The 25,243-nt window shown below is 47.0% G+C and overlaps 2 protein-coding genes across 2 annotated transcripts in view; one reads left to right on the top strand and one right to left on the bottom strand.

The window, feature by feature from the left end:
- The window catches only part of itga9 (integrin, alpha 9), a 39,866-nt gene extending 33,107 nt beyond the window's left edge, over positions 1 to 6,759 (top strand). Inside the window, exons 21-28 of the mRNA XM_068740909.1 lie at positions 33 to 116; positions 505 to 613; positions 731 to 838; positions 2,009 to 2,134; positions 2,234 to 2,353; positions 2,443 to 2,538; positions 4,794 to 4,913; positions 6,661 to 6,759. Coding sequence (XP_068597010.1) covers positions 33 to 116; positions 505 to 613; positions 731 to 838; positions 2,009 to 2,134; positions 2,234 to 2,353; positions 2,443 to 2,538; positions 4,794 to 4,913; positions 6,661 to 6,759 — 862 coding nt within the window. The remainder of the gene's footprint in view (positions 1 to 32; positions 117 to 504; positions 614 to 730; positions 839 to 2,008; positions 2,135 to 2,233; positions 2,354 to 2,442; positions 2,539 to 4,793; positions 4,914 to 6,660) is intronic.
- Positions 6,760 to 18,173: 11,414 nt separating this feature from the next.
- Positions 18,174 to 24,011, bottom strand: LOC137895724 (zinc finger CCCH domain-containing protein 6). Its single transcript, XM_068741226.1, has 11 exons — positions 23,926 to 24,011; positions 22,038 to 22,263; positions 21,815 to 21,937; positions 21,517 to 21,739; positions 21,242 to 21,384; positions 21,029 to 21,157; positions 20,835 to 20,949; positions 20,626 to 20,735; positions 20,307 to 20,539; positions 19,644 to 20,227; positions 18,174 to 19,564 (listed from the first exon to the last, which is right to left on the bottom strand). The coding sequence occupies exons 1-11, from the start codon at positions 24,009 to 24,011 to the stop codon at positions 18,174 to 18,176; spliced, it is 3,363 nt and encodes a 1,120-aa protein (XP_068597327.1).
- Positions 24,012 to 25,243: the final 1,232 nt, after the last annotated feature.

The following is a 25,243-nucleotide window of genomic DNA, read 5'->3' as shown; positions in this document are numbered from 1 at the left end:
TAGAATAACTTAAATATTTTGTTTTCTCATAGTGCCAATCCCGAACACAAAATCTCTGACAACAGTTTGGACCTGTCCGTCCTCCTGGTTCATGAGACCGACACAACGATCACTGGGTAAGAGCAGTTCACACTTGAAAACAGTGCACCGACCGTTATGCCTTGACCTGGTCGCTCATCCGTCGGCTCGTGGGAGGAGAGGGAGTGCTTTCGTCAGGACGGAGCGTGTCAACTTGAAAAGCCTTATCTGTGATTGCTTTATCATAGCTCTACTTCACAGAGACGGCAAAGATCGAAAACAGCCCAAATCTGCCAGAACACTGACATCTGATAAAGCTGCTGTGTGTCTTTAATGTGAAGGGAGGCCTCAGAGCAAAGCCCGTGTCTCTGGTGTCTCACTAAAAAGAACAGGACTGAAGCCAGACATTTTGATGAAGCTCTATTAAAGATCTTTTCAGTGTCTTTTTTTAAATAAATGAGCGCATCGTCTTCTTTATGGCTGCAGCGTGGTGACGCCGAGCTCCTTTGTGTACGGAACCTCAATTGACAGCTCACGTTTTGTCCAGCTGGATGACATGGAATGCAACTTTCAGCCTCTTAATCTCACCTTCCAGGTACTACAAGCACAGATTGTAAAGAACTTTCAGTATATTTGACTTGTTTCTTCCACATATAACTGTGTCTCGTTTCCCTTATCTCCGCCTTTGTCTCTGTGTCTGGTGTGGTTCCAGGCCATAAACAAGGGGCCCAGCAGGCTTCCTGGCTCCGTTGTGGACATCAGGATACCCAACCGTCTGGCTGGAAGTGGAGCTGACATGTTCCACCTCATTGAAACACAGGTGGATGCCAACAGCAGTCTGTCTACATTACTGAAATAACCCAAATGCTTATTTATTAGTTTATTCACCTGCAGGCAGCAACATTTATCTCCCCTATATCTTCATGGCACGGCTGCATGGATGCTCCTCACGGGACACTTTAGAGCAGAAAGCTGCTCATCTGAGAGCTTTTTGTCACGGTGTGGGCCGTGCGCTTCGTCTGGGGCGCCCCCAGGGCCAGTAGAATCCTCACTGTACGCGTTGCTGCTGGACCTGGATGACCATGTTGTTTCACATCGCTTTGCACACAGTTCTCCTATCGGGTTGGAGTGTGTTCTTAACCTTTGCATTGCTCCTTGAAACAGGTCGATTGTTTGAGCTGTTGTATTTATATGAATGGGCAGACGGGGTTGAATGTATTCCACCCTGCTTGAGCCCATCTGGAACCACTTTCAGGGGATTAGACAGCTTGCACGAAACAGGAATGGACACCTGCAGAGCTGGCTACTGCTCCATACCATCCCCAGCCTGGAGCTACACACCATAAATACTGTTACCGCTGCCTATAGCACGCTGGACAGCCACACACTTATGTTTTATAGCCAGATTGTCTTACTTTTTATACACACCTCCATTTGTGCCGATGTGATATACATGTTCCAGGCGGTTGATGACATAGATTGAAGTTTTTCTGGACATAATCCCCATTTTCTGTTCTCCTAAGAGATTTCACCTGGAGCTAGAGCATCCTCCCAGTGGCAGCAGAAAGAAACACAGGACAAGAGAAAGTAGAGCAATAAAAAGTCAGACATGCTGGGTGGGAAAAGAGGAAACAATGAGTAAAGCCAGGGGAGATTTCCACCTCCAGAGCTTCAGGTCGGACTGAGAAAAGGGGGAAATGTGCCCTGGGGAGGTGGGCAGTAAACCAGACACATCTAAATCACTCCATATGGGAAATCTGTGTGGGAGGGGTACCAGCCTGAAGTAAAAAAAAAGAAAAGAAAAACAGCTTCCTGTGAGCCCTGTGGACTTGTAATAATACTCTGACTGGGCTGGCTCAGGTAATTCGTTTCTGGTGTGTAGTCTCATCGTGTCTCTGCAGCAGCATCCTGACAAAACTCCACCACACGTGTGATTTGAACTGATCAGCAATCAATTGTACTTGAAAGAAAGATTCTTCTCCTTTTTCAGGTGGCTGATAACCGAGGTAACTGCACCCCGCACAGGAACCCGACACCGTGCACCATCCCCCAGGACAGAGAGACCATCTTCCACTCCATATTCTCCTTCTTCACCAAGTCAGGACGCAAAGTCTTGGTAAATTGTAGTTGTTTTTTAGTCATCTGTTTTATCACACTTCTCTTTGCTGATAAACCTTCTCATGCTATTTCTTCTTTTCTTTTTTCTTTTTTAAAGGACTGTGACCGGCCTGGAAGAGCTTGCATGATGATCTCCTGCAGTCTGGGTCCACAGTTAAAGGACGAGGCTTTGAGCATAGATATGAAACTCCTACTCAACACTGAAATCCTTAAGAGGGTAACACACGTCACAATCCTGACATGTTTTGATGCCGGTTGCTGCGATTCTGATTCTGATATGAACACGTATCCACTCCCAACCTGCAGGATAGCTCCTCTGTGATCCAGTTTGTGGCCAGGGGAAGCGTGCAAGTGACGGAGCAGGTGCTGGAGGTTCCTCACGGACTGCCAGATGACATTTCTGTGAGTATGTCTTGAGTAAAGGCAACGTCTGCCAGCAGCTCAGTATCACAGGTTGGGTTTGATTGTTTCCAGACTGGTTGATGTTGGTCTAATCAATTAGTTTCATATTAACATTTAGCTAATAATTGACAGAATAGGATTATCAACTTCTTCTTGTCACAGTTCTTGCCAGCGTTTTAGTGTCTTTTAGTGTATTTTCTCCATTTAACCTCTGAATAAGCTGATAGAGAAGTTATGTGTTTATATAGGTGACAAACTGGGCCTCAGATGGTGAACTCTATGGTCTTTACGTATATCATTGAGTCCTGGAGTTGCCTGAGGGAACAGCTGGAAGCTGAGGGGATACCGCGTGCTTACACTTCTACGGGTTGCTTTTCGGCGTTCTCAGCTGTGCTCAAGGACAGACCATCATGCCAATGTTGTTTTCTGAGTGATTGAATGGCTCACCAGATCAGACGTGATGATTATATTGGCGCTCCCAGCATGCTCGCTCAAGTGATTAGGGTGCTGACCGGGCCACAGCCCCAACTGACCTTGAGCTTCAGACAAAGTCGGAAAACTCAGGCCTGCCACGAGTATGGCCGCTCTTTCAGCACTTAGTGAGTGAAGCCACTCCAGTGACCGTTGTCCCTTTGGTTTTTAGTAAACACAGTTACCTATTCCCTCAGGACCGCTGCCCCAGAGCACACGCTGCAGAGCATCAATCACGGACCCTGGTTGGTCCCTCGTATTTGTCCCTTGGGTCAAGCAAACGAGCTGAGATTGAATCTGTGGGTTTGTTGAGTTACAAACTTTACCTCACGGAGCAGAGGTGAAGGAACTTCACATCCAGGCGCACACATTCCCAGAATTGCCAGCCAGAGTGCTCCAGTTCATTTGGGACAGCCAGAGAGCATCGACCGGCAGCGCTTTAATCTTCCCTGTGCATGCAACAGCCTCGGCATGCACAGCAACGGGCAGGTGTTAATGTGGGAAACTATCCCAGAGATTAATTGTCACGTGTCCACTCGGTTGTGTGTCTCAGCACACAGTTGGTGTCTCACGCCACATTTGTGTTTTTTAAGTTCCATCGTCTGCACATTTGCAGTAACAGACATTATTAAAAATCACTACTAAAAATAAAATCCCAACTGTTTTATAATCTTAGTGATTAAATTGTTTTCTTTTTAAGGCCTGAATGATGGAAACACACTCAGATGTCCCAAATGCAGTCATTTGAATTCAAGTAAAAACGCAAATTCTAAGTAATCCAGCAGACCGTCACACAAATGACATTAATAACGGTTATTAGAAAATCAAAGGAAAATTAAAGCAACGGTGCTTGAAAGGGATTTAAAATAATTGTGTTGACTTAATTATATGACACACTCGATTCATCACTGGTTGCCACTGCCTTGCGTTGCATTTATGGATTGCAGTGTGCATTGGCTTAACTCGGTCTGTGTCAGTGACAGATGATCCAGCAGGTCAGCGTTCACTCATTCCACGGGAAACAGTTCAAATAGCTATTTATTGCGGAACCGGGGTATTTTTTAAGAGATGCCAAGCCTCCTCGAACAAAGATAACTCTCAGATTTAGCCTCAGCCTGGCCTTTAAGACATCAGCTTCAAGGCGTGAGGCTCCAAGTTGGAAAAGGGAGTGGGTGATGTATTATTTTGAATTTTGCTGACCTAATAAGATGAAAACTTGTTGGCATTAAATACACTGACAAGTGGAGTGGTATATTCTGAAGCGGATCATCAAGGTGAAGGCTTTGATGATGTAGTTCATACCAGTGATGAATAAATAAAAAGATTTAAGGGAAACGTCTTTTCTGACAGTCGGAGACGACGATGAACGCCTTTGATATCTGTGCATATTCTCATGGTTGTTTATTAAGTATTTGTTGAGATGTCTTTAAAGTCTATAGCAAAGTGAAGGACAGACTGACATTGTTGTGCTGTTAGTGGAGCTTGAATATAATTCCAAATAAAACATCTTTGTAGCAAAGTATTTGTTGTCTGTACTGATCTGTACTTCCGTAGTGTAGAATGCAAACTGATGGCTGACTGTTCTGTCCTTGAGATAAATGTCACAGTGTCCACTTTGTTGCTCTTGGTCCGAGTCAACAATTCTGGGAAAAGCCAAAGCAGCATGAAATAACATGTTCCTTGCTTGCTGCATCACATTGCATCAGGAGCAGCACATGATATCATGTGTGCGCTGTATTTGTGTGTCTCACTGGCTGAATTAAGGTTTATTTTGTGTGTCTCAGCTGGTGTTCGAGGCGCTCCACAATCAGGAGCCCAGGGGCTACGTCGTCGGCTGGATCATCGCCATCAGTCTCCTGGTGGGGATCCTCATATTTTTGCTGTTAGCTGTGCTGCTCTGGAAGGTAAACACATGGAAACAGATCGTGCTTCGTCATCTCCTAGCATTTGTCACAAAGCTGCTGTTTTTTTCTGCCAAGAGTACAACAGTAAATAAGAGGGAGTTGTTACATCCAGACGCCCTGAAATTCTTTTAGATGACAGCAGGGCACCCAGTTGAACAGAGACAGCTGGACCTCTAGGGAGGGGGGGGGGGGACGACACTTCCTCTAAGCCTTAAACTACCATGAAAAGGGCAATTCACAGAATGGACAATAATTCACACCCACACGGCTCACATGAAAGAAAAAATGTAAAAAAAAAAAGAAGCGTCAGATTCGCTGATGTCCAGAGGCCCTGTTAGCACAAAACTCCTTTTCTCTTTCACGGCTTCATTTTCCATCGGGAATACCACGACTAAACGTTGGAATGTTGGTCCCGGGATACATCCTCCGTAACCCCCCATGTTCTCAGCCCCCCACATCACCACTCCAATCCCCAGGTACTTGGATCTTGCCAAAATAAACCTTCCTTACAAGAGCAGCACATGTCCTGCGTTGGTTTTTCAGAAAATGCCTGCGGAGAGTTCAGTCAAACGGATAAATGAATGGAGCCGTCGTGAGTGAAGCGTCATAGTTTCGTTTCGATACACACCAACACTCTGCCTCATTCCTCTTAGACGCGTCATATTGTCCTTCATCAAGCCAGGATGCAGGTCGCTTAAATGGCTATTAGAATATTCAATTCCTGTACAAATAACACATTACGATGCAGAAAGTACTTGATTAGTTTTTTTCCATTCTAGGTATGATGCCTATTAATTTACATACTGACTGATATCTATCAGGGTGCCGTGATGTTTAATAAATTAGCATCCTATCAGACAGAAAAGTCTCACTGCAGCTATATAATGATTTACAATCTTTGAGCTCAACATACGTAACCATGCAGCGAAGACTGCTGGGGAAGCTGTTGGTTCGTTGTGGTGTGTTCAATGACTTTCCTCTGAGTCACATTTACAAGCTGCGTAAAAATAAAATCCAGAAGACAAATGAGAAAATATTAAAGTTGACGAAATCAATTTTTTTCATTCTATAAGTCTAACTTAAACTTGAATGCACCAACGACCAAAACCCAACACCGACTGTGCACAACAGTAATGTAACCGCTTCTGCGTATCTTTGAAGTTTATTAACTCTAACGTGTGTTTTAAAAAAAGTATCACGATAGAGATTTTAAAGGGCACCTTCTACTATTTAAGACTAATATCAAGACTGACATTTAAATGCTGTAAAGTGTGCTGATTTTGTTTTCTGATCCAATAATATCAACTCGCCATAAAAGCATCACACCAGCAAATACTTTGGATTAAGAAGACCATTCAAACGCTTATTAATTTTCTTTATAAGTGTGGGGAAAAAGATTACCCCCCCCCCAACCCTCATATCTCCACAGAAAATATAAATGTTACATCCAGCAGCAAAGATTAGAAAAGAGGGGGCTCGTTTGGGGCACTATTAAAACGAACCGAGAGCATTCCGACAGTAATTCACACGACGCTCTGCTTTGCTGCTTAATCTGCACAAAGACAGTCGTCTTTGACATTACACCTATTTGCATGTCAAACCATTCCTTTAAAGAATGTAGAATGTAGAATGTAGCTCCACCATCTCCCGGAGGAATCGCGTTCCTGCGATTCATTTCTGAACTCAACCAAGCGCTGGATTTTGTTCCTCTTGCCACATGTGAACACTTGTTCTCGTTCCTTGACAGATGGGATTCTTCCGTCGGCGCTACAGAGAGATCATTGAAGCTGAAAAGAACAGGAAGGACAGCGATGAAAGCTGGGACTGGATGGAAAAGAACCACTGAGACTGGCTGCGAGGAAGGTCCCAGAGGAGCCAATGAGATTAGGGATTGGGTCTGGAAGGATCCAATAGCATAGGGTCTTGTAGCCCAGCCGCCCCAAGCCCTTCGGTCTTCCATATGTGGAATAGTAGAATATTCTCCATATTTTTTGGGGACTTAATGCTTTTTTTTTTCGTGGGTGGGGGTCCAGGAAACGGGCTTCTGAGGTGACAGTGTGGCTTGCCAGAGGACACTTGCTGCGGAATTCAACTGATCTCAGCGGAGGCCAGAGGAGTGTCGCTGTTGATGGAGACCCGCATCCATGCGGGAATGTGGACACGGCACGAATACCGGTGGACAACAAAACCCTCAGGGCTGTGTTACATAGCACATTTATTTTTATACATACACTTTAAGCCATACTGCGTGCAACTGGGCTTCAAGGAGAGTTGGGGTTTTGGAGGCCATTAAAACATCCTGTGTCTGCAGTTTGTTTTCCTAAAAGCACTGATGTTCGATAAGTATTAATGCCTTAGCTCCACGGCTTTGCTCTCTACGCCAAAGACATGTCCTGTATAGAGTATGATTGACTTGCGTGTGTGTATCCGGTTCTTCCTGCGAGAGAAAGATTGTGTCTCTGTTATTCCACATCCCGACTGCCCTTCCCTCCCGCTGGCAATCAATCAGGCGTAATTCTTATCTTGATCCCACTCACAGATTGATTGAAACCCCACGCCCACGTGTCTCCTGGTCTTGTCCCAGAGGCCCTCAAGGCCCACACAACTGCCCTCTGTGGTCATGAGGGCCATAATAGCGTCCATTCATTCTACTTTAAATATGCATTCCATTTGTTAAGGCTTCTGGCTGCAGGTGATAGAAGTGAATACTCTGTAATGCTCTGACTCTTCAGATGCTTTGGGATCATTGTGGGCAGCACCCTTTAGGGGTTGGGTTTATCAGAACTGATTCTGTTCCTCTCACTGAGTTGTGATGGGAATGATTCTCTCTAAATGAAGACATGAGACCGGATGATGATTGATTTGCAAGCTTCGACTTATAACGTATTTCACTGCTTTTGTGTTATTAGTATCTGGCTTTAAAGGTGAATTATGAGATGCATGACTTTCCACTTGGCAGTGATGGGAGTCCAGTAGCAGTCAAGCTACAGAGGCCCCGTGGCATGAGTGATTCCATAAAAATAGGTGAGAATGTGCTGCAATCAATCACGACACGTAAATGAGCTTTTTAGGGCTCCTGGGAAAAGATGATTTTAAGTCAACATGGAAGAATGCCGGCATCCTTAAAATCGCTATTGAATCTCACAGCTCCTCTGTACTTGATTGTTAATGAAAACCATCAGAATACATTGAATCATTTTCAAAGTCCCCGAAGAGGTAAATAGGGCTAAATAGCAAGGAAAGATGGACGCTTACCTCAGTTTCACCTACAATTTCTCTTTGATGACAGAAACACAGAAAATGTTCGGATGATTTTTGCAGCAGACTAGAGCCCGACTTAAATGTGCAATGCCAAAGAACAAAAACTATATTTGAAAATAATTCATGCATTTCTCTCTGATTTCAGTGCTAAGACACTTTATGGCTTGCTATAATTGCTTGGCTTGTTTTTGTTTTGTATGAAACTTTTATTGATTCGAAACACTTTATTCTAACATTTAATTCCACTGGCATGACAGCATATACTGTACACATTCACATACATCTTGCATCTGCATCTGATGAAGTGATGCTATCTACACCTGTATGCAGAAAACCGACACTTGACATTTGTTTTTTTATTGTAAATTTGAGCTGTGATGGTTATATTTTGTTTGTTTGTCGATCACAGTGTTGTTTGGGGTTTCATTCTGGGTATACTACTGTCACTGAATATCATTTCCATTATAGTGTGTTGTATGTTTGAGTCGTGTTTGAGCAGTATATTTATCTGTTGATAAATTGAATGAAATTTCATCGGTCTGCATGTAGTTTTTTATATACATCTATATATAACGGTGTGTGCTGCCCCCTGCTGGCTGATCTGTACAGACACATCTCAAGAATGTTGCACTAACAGGTATGTACCAGTATTCAAAGTTCTTATCTAAATAGATCTATGAAATCATAGATAAAAAATAAAAAAAAGGAGAAATTTCAGTCACAATCACAATTTTTGATCAATTTCAGTTCTTTAATCAGGTAATAGAAATATAGCTTTTAAATTTTGCATTGTTGTATCATGACTGAATACCAGTGGGCTCTATGAGGATTTTCTTATTAGCTGAATGAAACTTAAAGTGGAATACTTGTTTGCTAAATAAGTAATAATAATAATAAAAGTATTACTATAACAAATATTCTATCATACTTAAATTGGTTGTGTAAAATTTGATCAGGCGGATAGCGTTGCTATGAAACACTGAAATCAACACGAGCTCCAGTGCAGCATACAATGAATTATTAATACTTCTACCACACTATAAAGCAGGAAAACCACAGCAGGGGGGGGGGGGCTGTGCTCGTTCATTGGGCCTGAGAGACTCACTCAGCCAGAATGTCCTTTCTATTTGATCATGGGTTGATCAGGACTGCAGCCATGGAGCAGGTGGTTGCACCGATCGCAGCCCACTTATGCCGCTTGGTGCTGTTGTGTGACAGCACGGAGGAACCTGAACAGTTCGGCTGGCTGGAAGGTGCAGCTCAGGCTGTGGCTAAGGCTACTGACAACCTGACAGCAGCGGCCTGCAGGTATGTAGTGTGGACTAAACTGAAATAAAGGACAGACTGTAAAGTACGATGGCAACAGGTGAAAGTACCATTCTAGAATGTGACCTCTTTTACTTGATGTGAGGCTGTAGAGTAATAAACAGATAAACACCTGGCCCTTTGCTTCCAGGCACATAAGTGGGACAGAGGATGAAGTGTTTCACACGGAGATGTCCTCCCTGTTGGAGTCAGTCTCCGAGTCTGGACAACATCTGCTGCTGGCAGCCCAGAAGCTCAGCATCCAGCCTAGTTTGACCGAGCACAGAGAGGAACTCGTCACTGCCACACAAAACGTCTTCCTGGCAGTCGTTAAAGTAAAGGCGTTTAACTCTCTGCAAGCGTGCTTCTAAACACAACATGTATTACACATTTCAAAAGTAAAGGAAGCAAATAGCTGTGTCTGATTATCCTCATTGGCCGGTTCCGATAGCTTAATCTTCCACAGCTGCACCTACTTATTACATTCCCAGAGTTTTCCATAAATGGGATCGCTATGAAAGACAACAGGAAAACAAACTCCTGTTTTTTGCGCACCTGAAATGCCTCATATATATTCATCCGAGATGTCCTGAACATGCTGAAATACCCTTTGCTGTTTATAAAGGGGAGTGAATATTCCAGGGTCAGCCACAGATACATGTCTATAACATCCTGTGTGTGAGCGACTCTCCTTCATTAGATAAGCAGTGAATTCAGCCACCGCATGAACGCTGGACAAAAGTCCTCTCTGTTACTGGGACGGTGCGTCACCGTTATATCACTTCACATTCTCAACTCTAATTGACTCTCTCTTGCTGCAGGAAACAGCCTCTCGATCTGCTAAAACGATTTAGGCACGCCAGGCTATCATTGCCACGCGGTGATTTATGAACGTCTGTGTCTGTTCTCAGTCATCCGGGTCGAGGCACATCACGCAGAGCAAAAAGGAAGAATCGACTGGACTCGCTTCGGTTTGGTTGAAGTCCAGATACTTGTACTCCTGTTGGAGCAGAAAACAAAGGGCCGAACCACCAAGAAAATAAGCCTCACCAGGAATCATTAGCATTTGGGTGAAAGATTGTTGCCCCCCCCCGCGACCCTCTGGTGAGCCGTAAGGTTGAGCTGCACCCAGGTGTGGATGGTTGGTCAGTACTGCATTGTTGGTGGTCTTGATAAATGCCCAGTTGGGATCGCCACATGTCTTTAGAGCATCCCGGATGTGTTTCTGCTCTTTGGCCTTTCCTTCTGTTCTGGTGGGGGTGTTCTGGGCCCGGCGGTTCAGGGTTCTGATGACCCCTAACTTGTGCTGCGGTGGGCGGTGGGACTCAAGAAGAAGACACTAGTGGGTGTGGGTTTATTATCCTGGTGGTTTCTATCCTTTGTTTGCTTTGACTCTCTACCAGTCTTTCAGAACTCTTGGATCAAAGGTGAAACGTCTTCAACCAAACTTGAACAAGTCCGGTTGATTCTTTGATTTTGCTCTCCGTGAGTGATTTTTGTAATTTTAACTTTTCTGTTTAGGTTCTCAGTCATCCAGGTCAAGGTAAATCATGACGAGCAAAAACGAAGATGGACACTTTCAGCCAACTATATTGTTCTGGCAGTCAGAACAGGAGCGCATAAAAATTTGTAAACCACTTGGAAATAAATTGCATGGTGGACTTCAATCTTTACCCTTCAAAGCTATAGAACTATACAGTTGCAACGCACCAGAACAGCTCTGCTCAGAGCGTTTGATCAATCAAACCTCGTTTCCATTTCACATCATGATCTTATATTTCATTATAAATTTCTCTTACTGATTGATGATTGATCTTTATTAGTTTGTCTTTCACCAGCCCTGTGTTGTTGTGTTTGTTTTCATACGCTGTTGATTCATCTTTAAGCATGCTGGCATTTTTAGAGAGATTTGGTGCATTTGTTTTGTGGTCTGATCAGTTTTAATCTGCATGTTCAACGTGGGTTTTATTTAGTGAACAGTAATCTGGCCGATCCTTTGGAATGTTGTTGACCTTCTGTAACATTTTACAGAGATATTGGTGTTTTCAGATTTTTTAAACTTTACACAAAAAAATGAAAATCTGTTTTGCTTAGTTTGCCATTTTCTCTCTCTCTCTCTTTTTTTTTTGGCTTTGTATCAACAAAATGTTATCCTCATGCTAGTGCTGAAAACTATTGGAATTATCAGCCATGATTTAATCTCCTATAGACAGTACAAACAAACTATTACCATGCTTTAATTAATAAAGGCTGTTTAGTACCTATAACACGCAGTTTGATCCGCTTCTCTGCTCCTAGGTTCTGTTGGTGGAAGACGATGCCACTGTAAGGCGTGTCATAGCTGCTGCTCACCGTGTTTTGGACTCCCTGTCTGAGCTTGGCTCCTCCTCAGATATAAACTCTCTGTTCAAATCCTTCCAGGTGTTTTCCAAGTCTCTGCTTCTACTCAAGAGTCTGACAGCAGAGAGAGCAAACTCTTTAAAGGATGCCCGACAAACCAAACGGCTTTTAAACTACTTGAACACTCTGCGGAGTTGCATCTCCATGCTGCACACGGCCACGTGCGCAACCATCAAATACCCTGCAAGTGAGCAAGCCCAGGCAGCCAAGAGCTATGTTCTGGAGAACGTGCAGAGTGCAGTGAATGACATCGTCCTAACCTTGAAAAGCGAATGCGACCCTGGATCACTGGGTCCGTGTGGTTATTACACGGGCAGAAGAAACCGCGTGCTGCAACTTCTGAACGGTGGCTCCGCCTCTTCTATCCTAGACAGTGGATTTGACAGCTTCGTGAGAGATCTTGTGTTTCACTGTATGGTCGTGGCAAACTCTTCTCGTAGAGACTTTCAGCAAAGACTGGTGGGTCACTGTCGTCACGTCCTGCAGTTCTGGTCAACCATAAGAAGACTTGTAAAGACCTTGGAGGAGGATCCTAATGATTCTGAGCAGAGCCTTGAGAAGCCCTGCAGTTTGTTGGTTCAGCAAATAGAAATGCTTGACAAAGCCTTGGCGACTTCTCTTCTCCATCAAATCTTTGACACCTTTCTGACCGCGTCCTCTACGGTTGAAGGGCTTTTGAGTGTGACCAGACAGATCCTGGGAGATCAATCTTCTGCTAATACAGATCTGAACTTCATCCAGCCCACTGTTGAGGATTTTATATCTTCTAACGACAGAATAATCCAAGTGACAAATTTCATCTCGGCCATGGCCATCGATGCAAAGAGTCTGGAGAACGTGGAGAACTCGAGAGCATGCCTCACGAGACTCAGAGTTCAAACGGCGTCCTTGTCCCTGGAACTTGCAGATAATTCAATGCAAACGGTTCAGAAGCTTCACGGCTTGTGCCAGAAATGGGAAGAAGAGACCAACCACCTTCAGGATGCCTTTGGCGATGTGCTGGACGTGAAGGAGTTCACCAGTATCGCTCTCAGCGAGGCGGCTAATGAGAAGCGTGGATGCGATGAAGCATACAGAGAACAAACATGTCAGTTGTTTCGTGAACATGCAACCAACCTTACTGGTCTCTTGAAGCTGGTGACTCGTGCAGTGAGGAGGCACTTGGACGGAAGCAATAACCCCATTTACAGGAACGGCCTTCTGGTCCTGCTGAAGCAGTGCCAGTCATCTCAAACCAGAGTGGCTGAGCCCATCAGGGACATGCGTTCAGGTTCCGGCCTAAACGTGGAGGGATATTCTACCTTTTCTAGCAACGTTTCCGTGGCTTTTCAGCACTTTAAGGTGCTCAGAAAGGGACTGGACGGCCAGCAGCATCCACATCTCCTGAGCCCGTTGCGAGAGGGGGCGCGTCGCCCTGAAATCCTACAATCGGATTTCCCAGTTGAAGACACTTGTGAACTAAACGTCGACCGCCCGACGACACACACCGATTCTCCTGTTTCTGGGGTTGTGGAGAGAGATTCCCAAACTGAGCGTGAGAAGGGAATCGTAGAAGCGGAACTGGCTCATAAATGTGACAGCGGTGATTTAAAGCGCGCAGCTGTCTCCAGTGAGCCCACACTAATCCACAGACCTCTCGAATTTGACCTCCTGCCCCTCTTGTATGAAGTTGTGACTGTGACTAAAGGGAAAGATGTCACAGCCCTCAACCGAGTCTGCACGGGTGTTCTCGAGCTGTCCAATTGTTATGCCCAATCTGCAAAGGAAGCATTGGCATTTGTTGACCCGGCCGATGGTCAGACGCTGGAACGTTTCCGAGCAGGCCTGGTGTCACTGACTCCGCTGCTCATCCAGACGGCTCGGGAGACGGCAATCAGCTCAGCGATGAGCACAGCGAACGTCTACAAACACAGCGCGCAGTTCTCTGACCTTATTAACAGCACCCAGAAGCTTTTACTGCCGGTGGCTGGAGCCTGGTATCATGCTGTTCACAGCGAGCTGCAAGGAAACCTGCCAACAACGGCAGCCGCTGTCAGGCAGCAGCTCGGTGACGTCATGATATTATGTGCTGACACAGTCCAGCTCCTGACATTGGCTGATTTAACATCACAAGGCGACAGTCAAGAAACGCTCAGCGTTTTACACAGCAAGCTGAACAACGCCCAGAACCATGCCCGGCGTCTGACGGACTGCCCCCTCACTCCGGAGGGGCAGGCCGATCAGCTGGAGGGGCTTTGCATCCTGTGGGGGTTGTCGGTTCAGATCTTGTTGAATTCCGTTGATAGGGTTTTGGGAACGTCGACGGCGATGAATCACTTAGGTCCTCGGAAGCAGCGGTCAGTGCTGTCTGAGAACTCGCTCCGGCTCCAAGAGGCAGCGAGGTTGACCGGCCTGACTTGTAGGAGTGCCTACAGGTCAGAGCAGCTAACAGGATACCAGGTGGAGCTCAAAGCGCTGACTGAGGCCTACCTTGAAGCTGCAGAGGAGCTGGACGCGAAGCCGCGCGTGATGCAGTTTGCAAAGTCCGAATGTTTTCAGAGGCAACTCTTAATTAAGATTCGAGTCCTTGCTGGTCATTTAAGCAAAGCGAACAGGGATTACGACACTGCCCTTCAAAACCTTGTCAGCGCTGCTTATTTTGCTGCAGGACGCTTAAAGGGGGACAGCACAGAGGACGCAGGGCAGAAATATGAAGCCGCAGCACAGTCTCTGTCTGAAAACGTGAAACACGCCACCAGAAAGGTCGAGGAGTCTTTGAACTACGTCCGTGACCCTCGTGCTCGATTTAATCTGAGGTCGATCAACGACCGCCTGTCTTTTCAGATCTCAGATATAATCAGCAGAGCGAGGCTCATGGTAGAAGCTCATTACATTTGTGACACGCTGAGTCTCGATGTGCAGCTGCAGTGCTGGTCAGCCAAAGCTCACTATGTGGCGGAGGAGATAAGGAAGTGTGACGGGATTCACCAAGAGGCTAAAGAGCACATCAGGGCAGGTTTACAGGGCGGAACCCCCGAGGGTACGATGGAAGTATTGTCCAGAAGCCCACCTAAAGGCAAAGAAGTAGAGCTCGCCCCTGACACAGCACCGTGGCGGACAGGCCACATAGAAAGAGCTGATGTCGCAGAACCGGATGGAAACATGGCAAACCGGGACAAAAGTGGAAATAAAAACAAAAGTGTAAGTGTCTCATGATTTACAATAGGTTTTCCAGGACAGCGGTTCCAATCGGTCACAATAAATCCTTTTCATGTTTTTCTGTAGGCCGCTATCAAGTCAGGAGCGCACAGAGAAGCTTCATCGCTGACCTCCACTTCCATTTATTTAAAGCAAGAAAGCGACAGCTGGGATCCCGAGGACAACCGCATAGTCCAGGTGACCAGGAAGATGGCTGACACGATATTTTACATGACCCAGTACCTGAGGAAGAAAGGACCGATCCCGGTAACGACCGCCAGACTTTGAGTCTCGACTTGAGTCTATTTTCTTCTTCAATGATCTCCTCTCCTTCCAGAACAAAGAGGCATTCGTTAACGCAGCCAGAGACGTGATCTCAAACTGCCAGTCAGTAACTCAGTTCATCAGAGTAATCGCCACCCACTGCACGGATACACAGTGCACGGTCGAACTCTCCCTCACTGCGGAACAGATCCTCACCGTCACTAACCAGCTCCACATCGTCTCCAGGTGAGAGGACTCAAACCTCAGCTGGACAGCGAAAGACGACGCAGGTTGATGAGACTGTCTGATTTCCTTTCGTGCACTCAGCGTTAACGCTGTGACGCCCGGGTGCAAATCATCCGATGAGATCCTTGTGAAGAATGCTCAAAGTCTGCTCCAGACGGTGCTGCGAGGGGTCCGCGCCGCAGAGACCGCCTGCATGACGGTAAACACGCGACAAGATCCAGCCTCACGATTCTGTAACGATGTCTCAAACTATCTATCGCTTTTCTCGTGTCCTGCGATAGAAGCCTACACTTAAAAATGACATCCTTATTCCAGGGATTGAAGCAGCCGGAGCCAAACTCAGATGGAGCCGAGGCGGCAGCCGTGTGTTTCCAGTGGAGGAGGAAGCTGGAGACCCACAGAGCCCGGCAGACCTCCAACCCAGAAACCGACGAGCTGGGTTTGAGGAAGACCTCTACCCAGCCCGTCGCCCCCACTCTAGTCCTGCCAGTTAATTTGAATATAACGCCATCAAAACACAAGTAGCATGTGTGTTTAAAAAAACATACAAGAGGGGTTAAAGGTTACCTTTGTTTTTTTAAAGCTGTTCTTAAATGTTTTATATAAGAGACAAAGATAAACTTTCAAGAAATATTCTACGTAGAACAATCTGAAAAGTTAATGTTTAAAATATCTTGTCAAATAAATGTAATGTAAAAAGAACAGCAGTAGAAGTATAAAAATAAATACACAAATTAAGTACATGACAAGCATACTCACATGTGTTACCCTGGAGTAAAAGTACTCAGTTACCCTCCACCCCCCCGGAAGCAACAAACACACTAAACCTATAGACACTAAAACAAGACGTTGCAATCTAGTTTGTAATTCTGAAAAAAGAAGAAGCTTTTATTTTTAATATGTATTTATTTCAGATACTCATAATAAAAACCACGGAAATATGACAGGCATGTGTTCAAAATATCAGTCTAGTAATACAAGCATAACCACGGAAAAAACAACTATTCATTTTAAACACTTAAACTGTACATGTGATACAAAATAAGCATTTACAATGCAAACGATGGAAACGGCTTCATAAAGGACAGCTGCAATAAAACGAGGACAGATCAGAGACAAAGACGCATCATGTCCAAATACAAGCTGCAGAAACGGCGAGCCAGCTTAACCTCACAGCACAGGACTCTCCGTACGACCTCATCGAGCAATACCACGTCTGTATCTCTACTACACTCCATTCATCTATATTATTTTATTTTCTGATGAAAACAAATAAAGATTAGCTGATGAGGAAAGAAGTGCAGCAAATGAAGTAACCGGTATAAATTGACTGTTATCAATAAGCTATTTTAAATGTAGAAAATCCTACTACGGCAACTTCAAGTCACTAAGCAAGGTGCAGAATAGAATTTGAATGGCTGGAACGTTTTACACTGAATACATTTGACTCCTAATCCGAGCAGGAAACGTTCACGTTGAACGAGTGGGTCTGCACGCTAGCTTGATTGTGGAGCATTTCTGACCCCAGAATACTGTGAGATGGAAGAGCAATCGATCCCTGCTCTCTGGCGTATCTTATCAAACGCTGGAGCCCCATCTGTTCCTCGGAAATGTGCACGGTGCAGCAGAAAGGGACCGCAATGTGTCAGATATCGATGAGCCACAAAATATCAGGTTGTATATAAAAAATAAAAAAAAAACACACACACACAAATGTTGGAAGGAGACACGTTGACTTCTGGCAAAAACTCTGCCATGAAAAAAGATCACAAGCATATAAAATGTCATTTGTTTGATTGCTCGTTTCTCGTTTCTGCTCTGCGCGTGTCGAACGCTCGTGAAATGCCTGGAATGCAGGAAACAACAGTTAGTCCTTCGGGAACACGACACCGTCGGCGTAGCAGGTTTTCTGATCGTTTAAAATGTAGATGGCATTTACAGAATGACTGAAAGCGCTTTCCCCTTCTAACACGGTCACGTTGACAGCATCTACAATGTCTGTGCAGCAAACTGAATCGAGGAGCTCAAAAAAAAGAAAGAAAGAATCAACTGTTTGGTTGAAGACGCTTCACCTCTGATCTGCAGTTCTAAATGACCGGTAGAGAGTCCAGATAGCAAAGCCGCCAGGACAATAAGGCTCATTAGCATGCTTAAGGTGAAAAGTCGTTGCCCCGCCCCCTCATCCTTAGGTGAGCTGCCTCCTTGTCTGGTTGGGGGGGGGGGGGGGTTGTGGCTTTTGGGGGCAGAGGTCAATACTGCATTGTATGTTCGCGATAGACGCCGTCTGACTCCTCCTCCTCCTCTGCTCAGGGATGGTTTCTCCACTTCTTTGACTCCTCCCTCTTCCCTGGCTTGATAAATGCCCAGTTGGGATCGCCACATGTCTTTAGAGCGTTCCGGATGAGTTTCTGCTCTTTGGCCTTCCCTTCTGTTCTGGTGGGGGTGTTTTGGGCCCGGCGGTTCAGGGTTCTGATGACCCTTAGCTTGTGCTGCACCGGTGGGCGTGGGTGGGGGGGTGGGGGGGGTTCTGTACACCTCGATGTGTGAGATAGTAATAACGTGATTCCATGCAGAATGCTGAGTAGGCAGAAACAAAGACGGATTCATTTACTGACAGAAAGGGGACGCGGTCGGATCAAACGTCTTAAATACGTCTTTTAGTGTCCTGTCATCGGCCTCCTGCTCTGGATCGTCCCGTTTTGGTTCCTCCCCCACGTCCTCCTCCTCCTGCTGCTGCTCCTTCTTTTCCTCTGCCTCCTCTTGAGCTCCCGCACAGCCCTGCCCTCCTGGTTTGGCCGGTCTGGGGTCCGTGTACTGGGGTCGGATCAGCCCGGCCAGCGCTTGGACGGGGAGGTTGTGAACTGCGGGAGGTTTTACAGGCGAATCAGGAGGCGCGATGGGAGAACCGGGCTGATCCGAGGCCACATCTTCAAAGGAGCCGCCTCGGTGCGTCGGGGAGAGCGCTGGCGGCATCGCGCCGTCTCGCTTCTCCGGCTGTTTTACAATCCCCACCTTTTTAGGAGGCTCTGCGTCCTCCGTCTGGGTCCGGGGATCGTACAGACTAATGCCCCCGAGGATCGTTGTGGGACTCTCTAGCCCTCCACCAGAAGACGCCAGACGAGGGGCATATGGTGGAAGCTTCTCCGCTTCCGTCTGAGCTGGAGCAGCATGAGGGGAGGAGCTAGCGCCGGGCTTTTGTAGCCTCGGGTCCACAGCACCTCCCCCGGAGGAGGTCTCCTTCTGGGACCCCAGACTCCCCGCGCGCTTGAGTCTGGGGTCCAGGCTCTTCTGCTGACGAGGATCCGCCGGTCTTTCTGCGGTTGATCGAGACTCTGTCGAGGACAATCTGCTCCTGCGCTCCTTCAAGCGCGCGGCTGCCAATCTGGGGTCAGCGGGGGGGGGGCTGGAGACGGAGGAGTGGTCGGGCAGGAGCGTCCGGTTCATCTGAGCGTCTGCGATTAAAGGTGGGAGGGGAAGGTTGATGGAGTGTTCCTGCTTGGGCACCAGGGACGGGATGAGGTCCTCGGGGGCCCACACGACCGTCTGAGCGAAGGCCGGCCTCTGGAGCAGGATGTCCACGCGGATGTGGCTGAACTGCTTCAGCTGGCAGCGGGGGTCCCGCAGCACCACGCCAGGGCCGGCATCGAGCGGGACGAGGACGGCTTTGTCCCTGAGCTCCCGCTCCCCCTCGTCGTCCTCCTCCCCCCCCGCAGCAGCGCGGCTCTGCTCCACCGGCCTCGGCTTCCGGGGGTCTCTGGGGAGCCGTGGATCCGCGGCGCCATCCGACTCCTTCTTCGCGTCTGGGGGTCTGTGTCGGGGCTCCGTCTTCACACGGGGGTCACTGGGCGGGGCCCTCTCCTTTGGAACCCGGGGGTCGCCCACCACCGGAGTCGCCAGGGCCGCCTGGTGCAACTCGTGCTGCTTCTTCAGAGATTTGAGGATGGAGCTCACGCAGCTTCCCTCCTCCTCGTCACTCGAGTACCAGTTTGTAGTTTCATCTGCAAAACAAACTTCGATGGCGTTTGTTCTTTAGGAGCGCGTTGCTAAATTACTCAGAGGCTTTCCTCCGGGACTCACCTCTGTGTGAAGGGTCATCCTGGCCCTCCGCTGCCAGCGTCTCGCTCCCCGGAGGATGAAGATGAGGATGAGGATGAGGATGGGGCTCTTGTTGCTTTTGCTGCTGCGTCAGGTGTAGAAAGATGGCTTTCTGTACTGCTGGCGGTAAAGACTGCAACTGCGCCTCTGCAACCGTCGGACCGCCCTGCTGACCCGACGCCTGGCTTTGGAGGAAGCTGCTGAAGACCTCCGCTGGGTTCTGACTGAACGCTGGGAAAGGGAAGAGACTCTGCAGCATCTGCAGGTCTGGGACAGGAGGGAACGGAGGCGGAGGCATCTGCAGGTTCATCTGAGGGCCGATATTTGCCAGGTTTCCAAGGAAGGGTGGGGGCGGCCCCGGGGGGATTGGCAGTTGCATTGGAAATCCATGGGATGGGTGTTTTCCTTGGGGGCTCTGGGGCATTGGGTGACCCGTGGAGACCGGCGATCCAGGGGGGGGAATTGGAAGCGCAGAGGAGCCCGAAGGCGCCACGCCGCCGCTCTGCATGTCCTCCGAGTCGCCACCGAGCTGATCGCTGTCCTCCCCTTGGGTGAAGTTGGCGTTGCTGAGAAGAAATGTGAACGAGACATTTTAAGGTGACCTCTGAACCATTTTTAGGGGTGGTTTTTTTTGTTTTTGTTTACCTCTGACAAATCTTTTGTACCAAGTTTACAGTAGGTTGGACATTGATTTCAAACAGGGAAGGGATCTTCTTCCCTGCCTGGCCGGAAGCTCCATCTGTCGGACTGCTCTGACCAGGAGTGGGCAGCAGCCCCACCCCAGGAGGGGGCTTTGGAAGTGGGGCAATCCCCTGCTTTCTCAGGTCCTCAAGCTCCAACTCGTCCTCTCGAGCGTTCTCCTGCTCAGTGTTAATGATCTAATAAACGCGATTGGAAGGAGGTAAACGGTTCCTTGTTAGACTCTCTTGATACGTAGGAGTTGAAATAAATCCTCTCGTCCTACCTTATCAAGCAGCTCTTTGGTCACGTCGTTCAAAGCGCCATGGGAGAACTTGCAGTTGTCCCCCTGATAGCATTTAGCTCCAGTGTGAAAGAACTTGCATGGGTATTCACGTGCAAACGCAGGTTAAGGAACAGGACTAGCTCAAAATCACAGAGAACTCACGTTATTGATGCGACTGTGACCGAGACACGCTTATTAGTGAAGGATATTGTGCATGTAAATGCAATTGTCTCCTTTGCTGCAGTATCCCTGCAGGTAAAACTTGCACAGCTCCTTCTTCTTATCAGGCACGACAAGCTCGTGTTCAAACTTGCACTGCTCGCCCTGCATGAGAAGACGCGCCGACCGTCAGGCGGGAAGGGGATTAGCATCCTCACCTCCGATAAGCTACGTGCTACTCCACCTTGATGCAGCGACCTTCCAGGAAGTATTTGCAGATGTATCTCCCGTTGTGCTCGACGGTGTGCTGATTGATGAACTCTTTGCTCATGATGAGCCGTTTCTTCTGAAAGGCGGGAGAATTCTTCCCTTCCTGTGACGAAGGATAAATGGCAGAACGCCGTCAAAACTGCGGTTCAACCCGCGCAGGACTACACTGCGTGGGTGAAGTCCTTACCCCTCCCATGTCCTCCATGCCCTGGTCTCCCCCCCGGCCTCGTCCTCGGCCTCCCCAGGGTTTGCCCCTCGGCTTCTTGTTCTTGTTGAGCATCCCGCGTCCTCTTCCCGGTCCACTCCCTCGGCCCCGTCCCCTCTGTCCAACTGAAAATCAGATTTAATCAGATCTCACAAGCGCATTGTACTTTGGTCGGTCGACCCCCCCCCCCCCCCCCCCGTCGTATAAACCCCCAGACCCGACCAATGAACCGTCTGAATTTGAAAAGGCATTCGTACACTGCTGTTGCTTCATTCCCCGCAGGTTTCCTCTCCTCATCTGCTCTTTAGCGTAGCGTCCCCTTCCACGAGATGAATCCTTGGACGGCGGATACTCAGACATGTCGTCGCCGTAATCCTCCTCCTCTTCGTCGTAGTCATCACTGTAGTCGCTGTACTTGTCGAAATCGCTGCTCTTGGGTGGCAGGGACTTGCCATGGCTTCCCTTTGAATCTCGTCCATACTGGCGGGGTCAAGGATCACGGAATGAACCTTCGGTGATTGCTTGGCGTCGACATGCCGGAGGCGACGGACTCACCTGAGAGCTCTGGCCATCGGGCTCGCGGTTAAATCCCTGCCTCTTGCGGCTTTTGGGCCTTTCCTGCCGATCGTAGTCCGAGTCGTAGCTGTCCGAGCTGGAGCTGCTGGAGCTGGAGTGGTACTGAGGAGACACGGGTCACAGACGGGAACACGTTACGGGACGCTTTACTTCACATTTAGAACATTTTGCGTTCCCTAGTCAAAGGAGGACCGTGTCCCACCTTCTGTCTGTCACGCCTCCTCCTTTTAGAGCGCCTCTTCTCTCGGGTCTTTTTGTATCGCTTCCTGGAGTGTCTGTGAGTTTTCTCCTCCTTCTCTTTAGATTTGTCCTTTTCTATTTCCTTCTCTTTCTCTTTGCCATCGGTCACCTCTGTTGCCTCTTTGTTTTCTTCTTCAATTCCGATCCCTTCGTCATCTATTTCTCCATCTTCCAGTTCACCATCTTCCCTGAAAGTGGAAGAAGCAGCACAATGAGAATAAGTGGAAAGGTCTATATCGTTCATCTTCTGAGCCGGAATGGTAAAAAATAAAATAAAAAGGGGGTTTGGGTCAAAATTCTTGTCTAGAAAATCTGATTTCTGTCACACACTTTTACTTTTTTCTTTTTTTCACCCACAAATATTCCTAAAAAGTATTCTAAAACTCAAAGTATTTCTCTCATTTCAAGCAAAGAAACAACTATACACCCAAAATAGTTTCCAGTTCATCGAAACACTTTCCTGTACGAAACACATCCCGTAAACGTCACGACAACTCACACTCACATGGGATGAAATCTATAAACACCAGTTAAGGTTATTCACTGACTTTATAGAGGAAGGATTGTGTATTATTATTCAAAACGCCGTATCCATAAAGGATAGGAAGGAATTCTTATTTAAATAGCAATATTACCTGTTTTGATGGAAATACAATTTAAGATAGCAGCTTGAGATTCACAGTTTTAATTCTCAAGGGAAGGTTTGAAAATATTGTGAACACCGTGGGACAATAAGATGTATATTACTGTTAGACAAGTAGAGTTTTCTTTCTGGAGGAATATTCACTAAAACATGAGCTACTGAGCATTTATAATATCAGACAAGGGTGGTTGGGGAAAAGTAACTGGCAGTTAAAATCAACCTATGGAAACACTTGGTACATATTTAAGATTAGACATGGGCCAAATTTAAATGAAGATTCACAGATAATAAAATAAAAAGGAAAATAAATTTGGAAACAACTGTTAAAAAAGTTCGTTCAAGTCAATTTGGCATTAAATTACAATAACGCCAATCGGGCTTAAAAACCACCACCGCACAAGTTAAAATCTACCACAACAATGTACCTAAACTTCCCTTTTAGTCCAGCCGAGCAGCAGAAACCTCAACTTCTAACCTGAAACACTTCCTAATTTACATATATTACATCTCACTTGAGGAAAACTGGCATAAAGAATTCACATTTCTGAAGGACTATGGCAAAAATGTATTCAAAAAAAGTTGCTGCTGGCAGCCTTTTGTTAGAAAACAACTTTGACTTGACACAAACATTCCAGCTTATCCATTTATAGTGTCATTTATAAACAAATGTATTTGGCATCATTGCAAAGCAAAACTAGAGACTCAACGTGCTTTAGCTGTTCCTGCAGCAGTTGTCTACTCTTGTCCCAGTGCAAGGGACAGAGACACTGCCTGCACCAGGACAGGACCGCCTGTCTCAGCAGTACTACCAGCTGGCCGGTAGGGGGAGCACTGAACAGTGATGGGCGTGGCCATTACATCATAGTCATTTGCATAGCCTCCTGCAGACGGCGACAACGCAGCCATGGATCCGTCCGAGTACCGCCATCGACACGAACGATGAGGGCTTTGCTATCCACCGTGGAAACGACCAAGAGTCCAATCAACGCGGTGATGGAAACATCCTCGGCTAATGGACGCCATTACTCCGCAGAGGCATGCAAAGATTAATCTCTTTTTGAGGGGGGGGGGGGGGGGAGAAGAAGAAGAACCCTACAACCTGCAAACTCATGATTATAAAAAATAAAATAAAAAACAGTAGCACAAGCACGTCGACCCGCAGCACTGAAACGAGCGCATAAAGAATGGTATAAGAATGTTACTCGACCTTCCGTCCCCCGCTAGCTCAGAGTCTGTCATGTTATTGTCAACGGGGGCTGCTGGGGGACTGGAAACGAGGCTCACAGAAGCCATTGGAGGACGGAGCTGCGCTTCCCTCCTCTCCGGTAACGAGAGTGAGTCAACTCGTTGGCTTGTGAGAGAGACGCTGGAAGATTTCAGACGGGAAAAGACTCACGGTGTTACATGTCTCGACAGAGACAGTGAAACAGACACTCTCCGCTCTCATATCAATGGCGTTTTAACCCTGTGAGCGCAGCTTGAGAGCCCGCTTTGCTAATGTCCCGCCGCTTGACTGCCGCCACGGTGAAACAGAGGAGACGGAGGGAGGAACACACAGAAGTGTAACCATGTTCCTTGATTTCAGCATCTTCGTGCGCTTTTCTCAACAGGGACTTCATCTCAAAATGGCTTCTGAGGTCTCTGCAGCACATTCCGGGCTTGTGTGTTCCGCCACGGTTATATAGCCCCGTTCGGATCTACCTAACGTGGATGCTGCGCGTTCTCGTCAGCTATTGGTCCAGACGTTGTGCGCCAAGCAAAGCTGCGATTATCATTGGTTGGGAAGCGTTGTCACTCATTCTAACATCTTGAAACGACGACGCCCACGCCTTTCCTTTGTCTGAATTTGTGTATAACGCAGTTATAATGAACAATGTGTATTTTTTTTTTTTTTAAAGGAATTATATTCACCCGTTTGTACTGCGTTTTCGGTAGCGACGTATGAATTGATTTGTTTGTCGGCGCAGGCGCTCGTGAAAGCGTCGTGCTAGTGCTGTGTTTGACCACCAGGTGTCGCCCTAACTGTTTAACAAATCCGAAAGATTTATCCGTATTTTACGGTGACAAAGACGCAATAACCAGCATGCAGTCCAGGATTTTTGTTTTTTTAAATATATTTCACCAATAAATGCAATGATTGTTTTGTTTATAGTGCACTAAATGTGCCTGTTATCATTACTTGATATTGGGTTTAGTGTCACCTTGCTTATATTATATCCTATTAGGCGACTCCGTCAATCAAACCTATAAGGGTAACATCCCATACCAAATTATAATATTATGAAAACGTCTCATTCTGAGGAGATCAACTTCAAAATGTGGAATATTTTACTCTTAACTGACTTTATACTGTCAGCCACAGGGAGAAGCGATGAGAAAAACGCGTTTTGGGAGTATCTCGATGGGAGGGCTTCTTTCTGCAGCTCGGTGGTGCGCAGAGCTCGGACGCAGACGCTTCCGCGTGCGCTTAAATGCTTCGGAGCGCACCTCACACACCTGATGAGCATCTTCCAAACTCTTCAACC

Source organism: Brachionichthys hirsutus, chromosome 7, assembly GCF_040956055.1.
Source record: "Brachionichthys hirsutus isolate HB-005 chromosome 7, CSIRO-AGI_Bhir_v1, whole genome shotgun sequence".
Taxonomy (NCBI): domain Eukaryota; kingdom Metazoa; phylum Chordata; class Actinopteri; order Lophiiformes; family Brachionichthyidae; genus Brachionichthys; species Brachionichthys hirsutus.
This window is presented reverse-complemented; position numbering and strand designations above follow the sequence as displayed.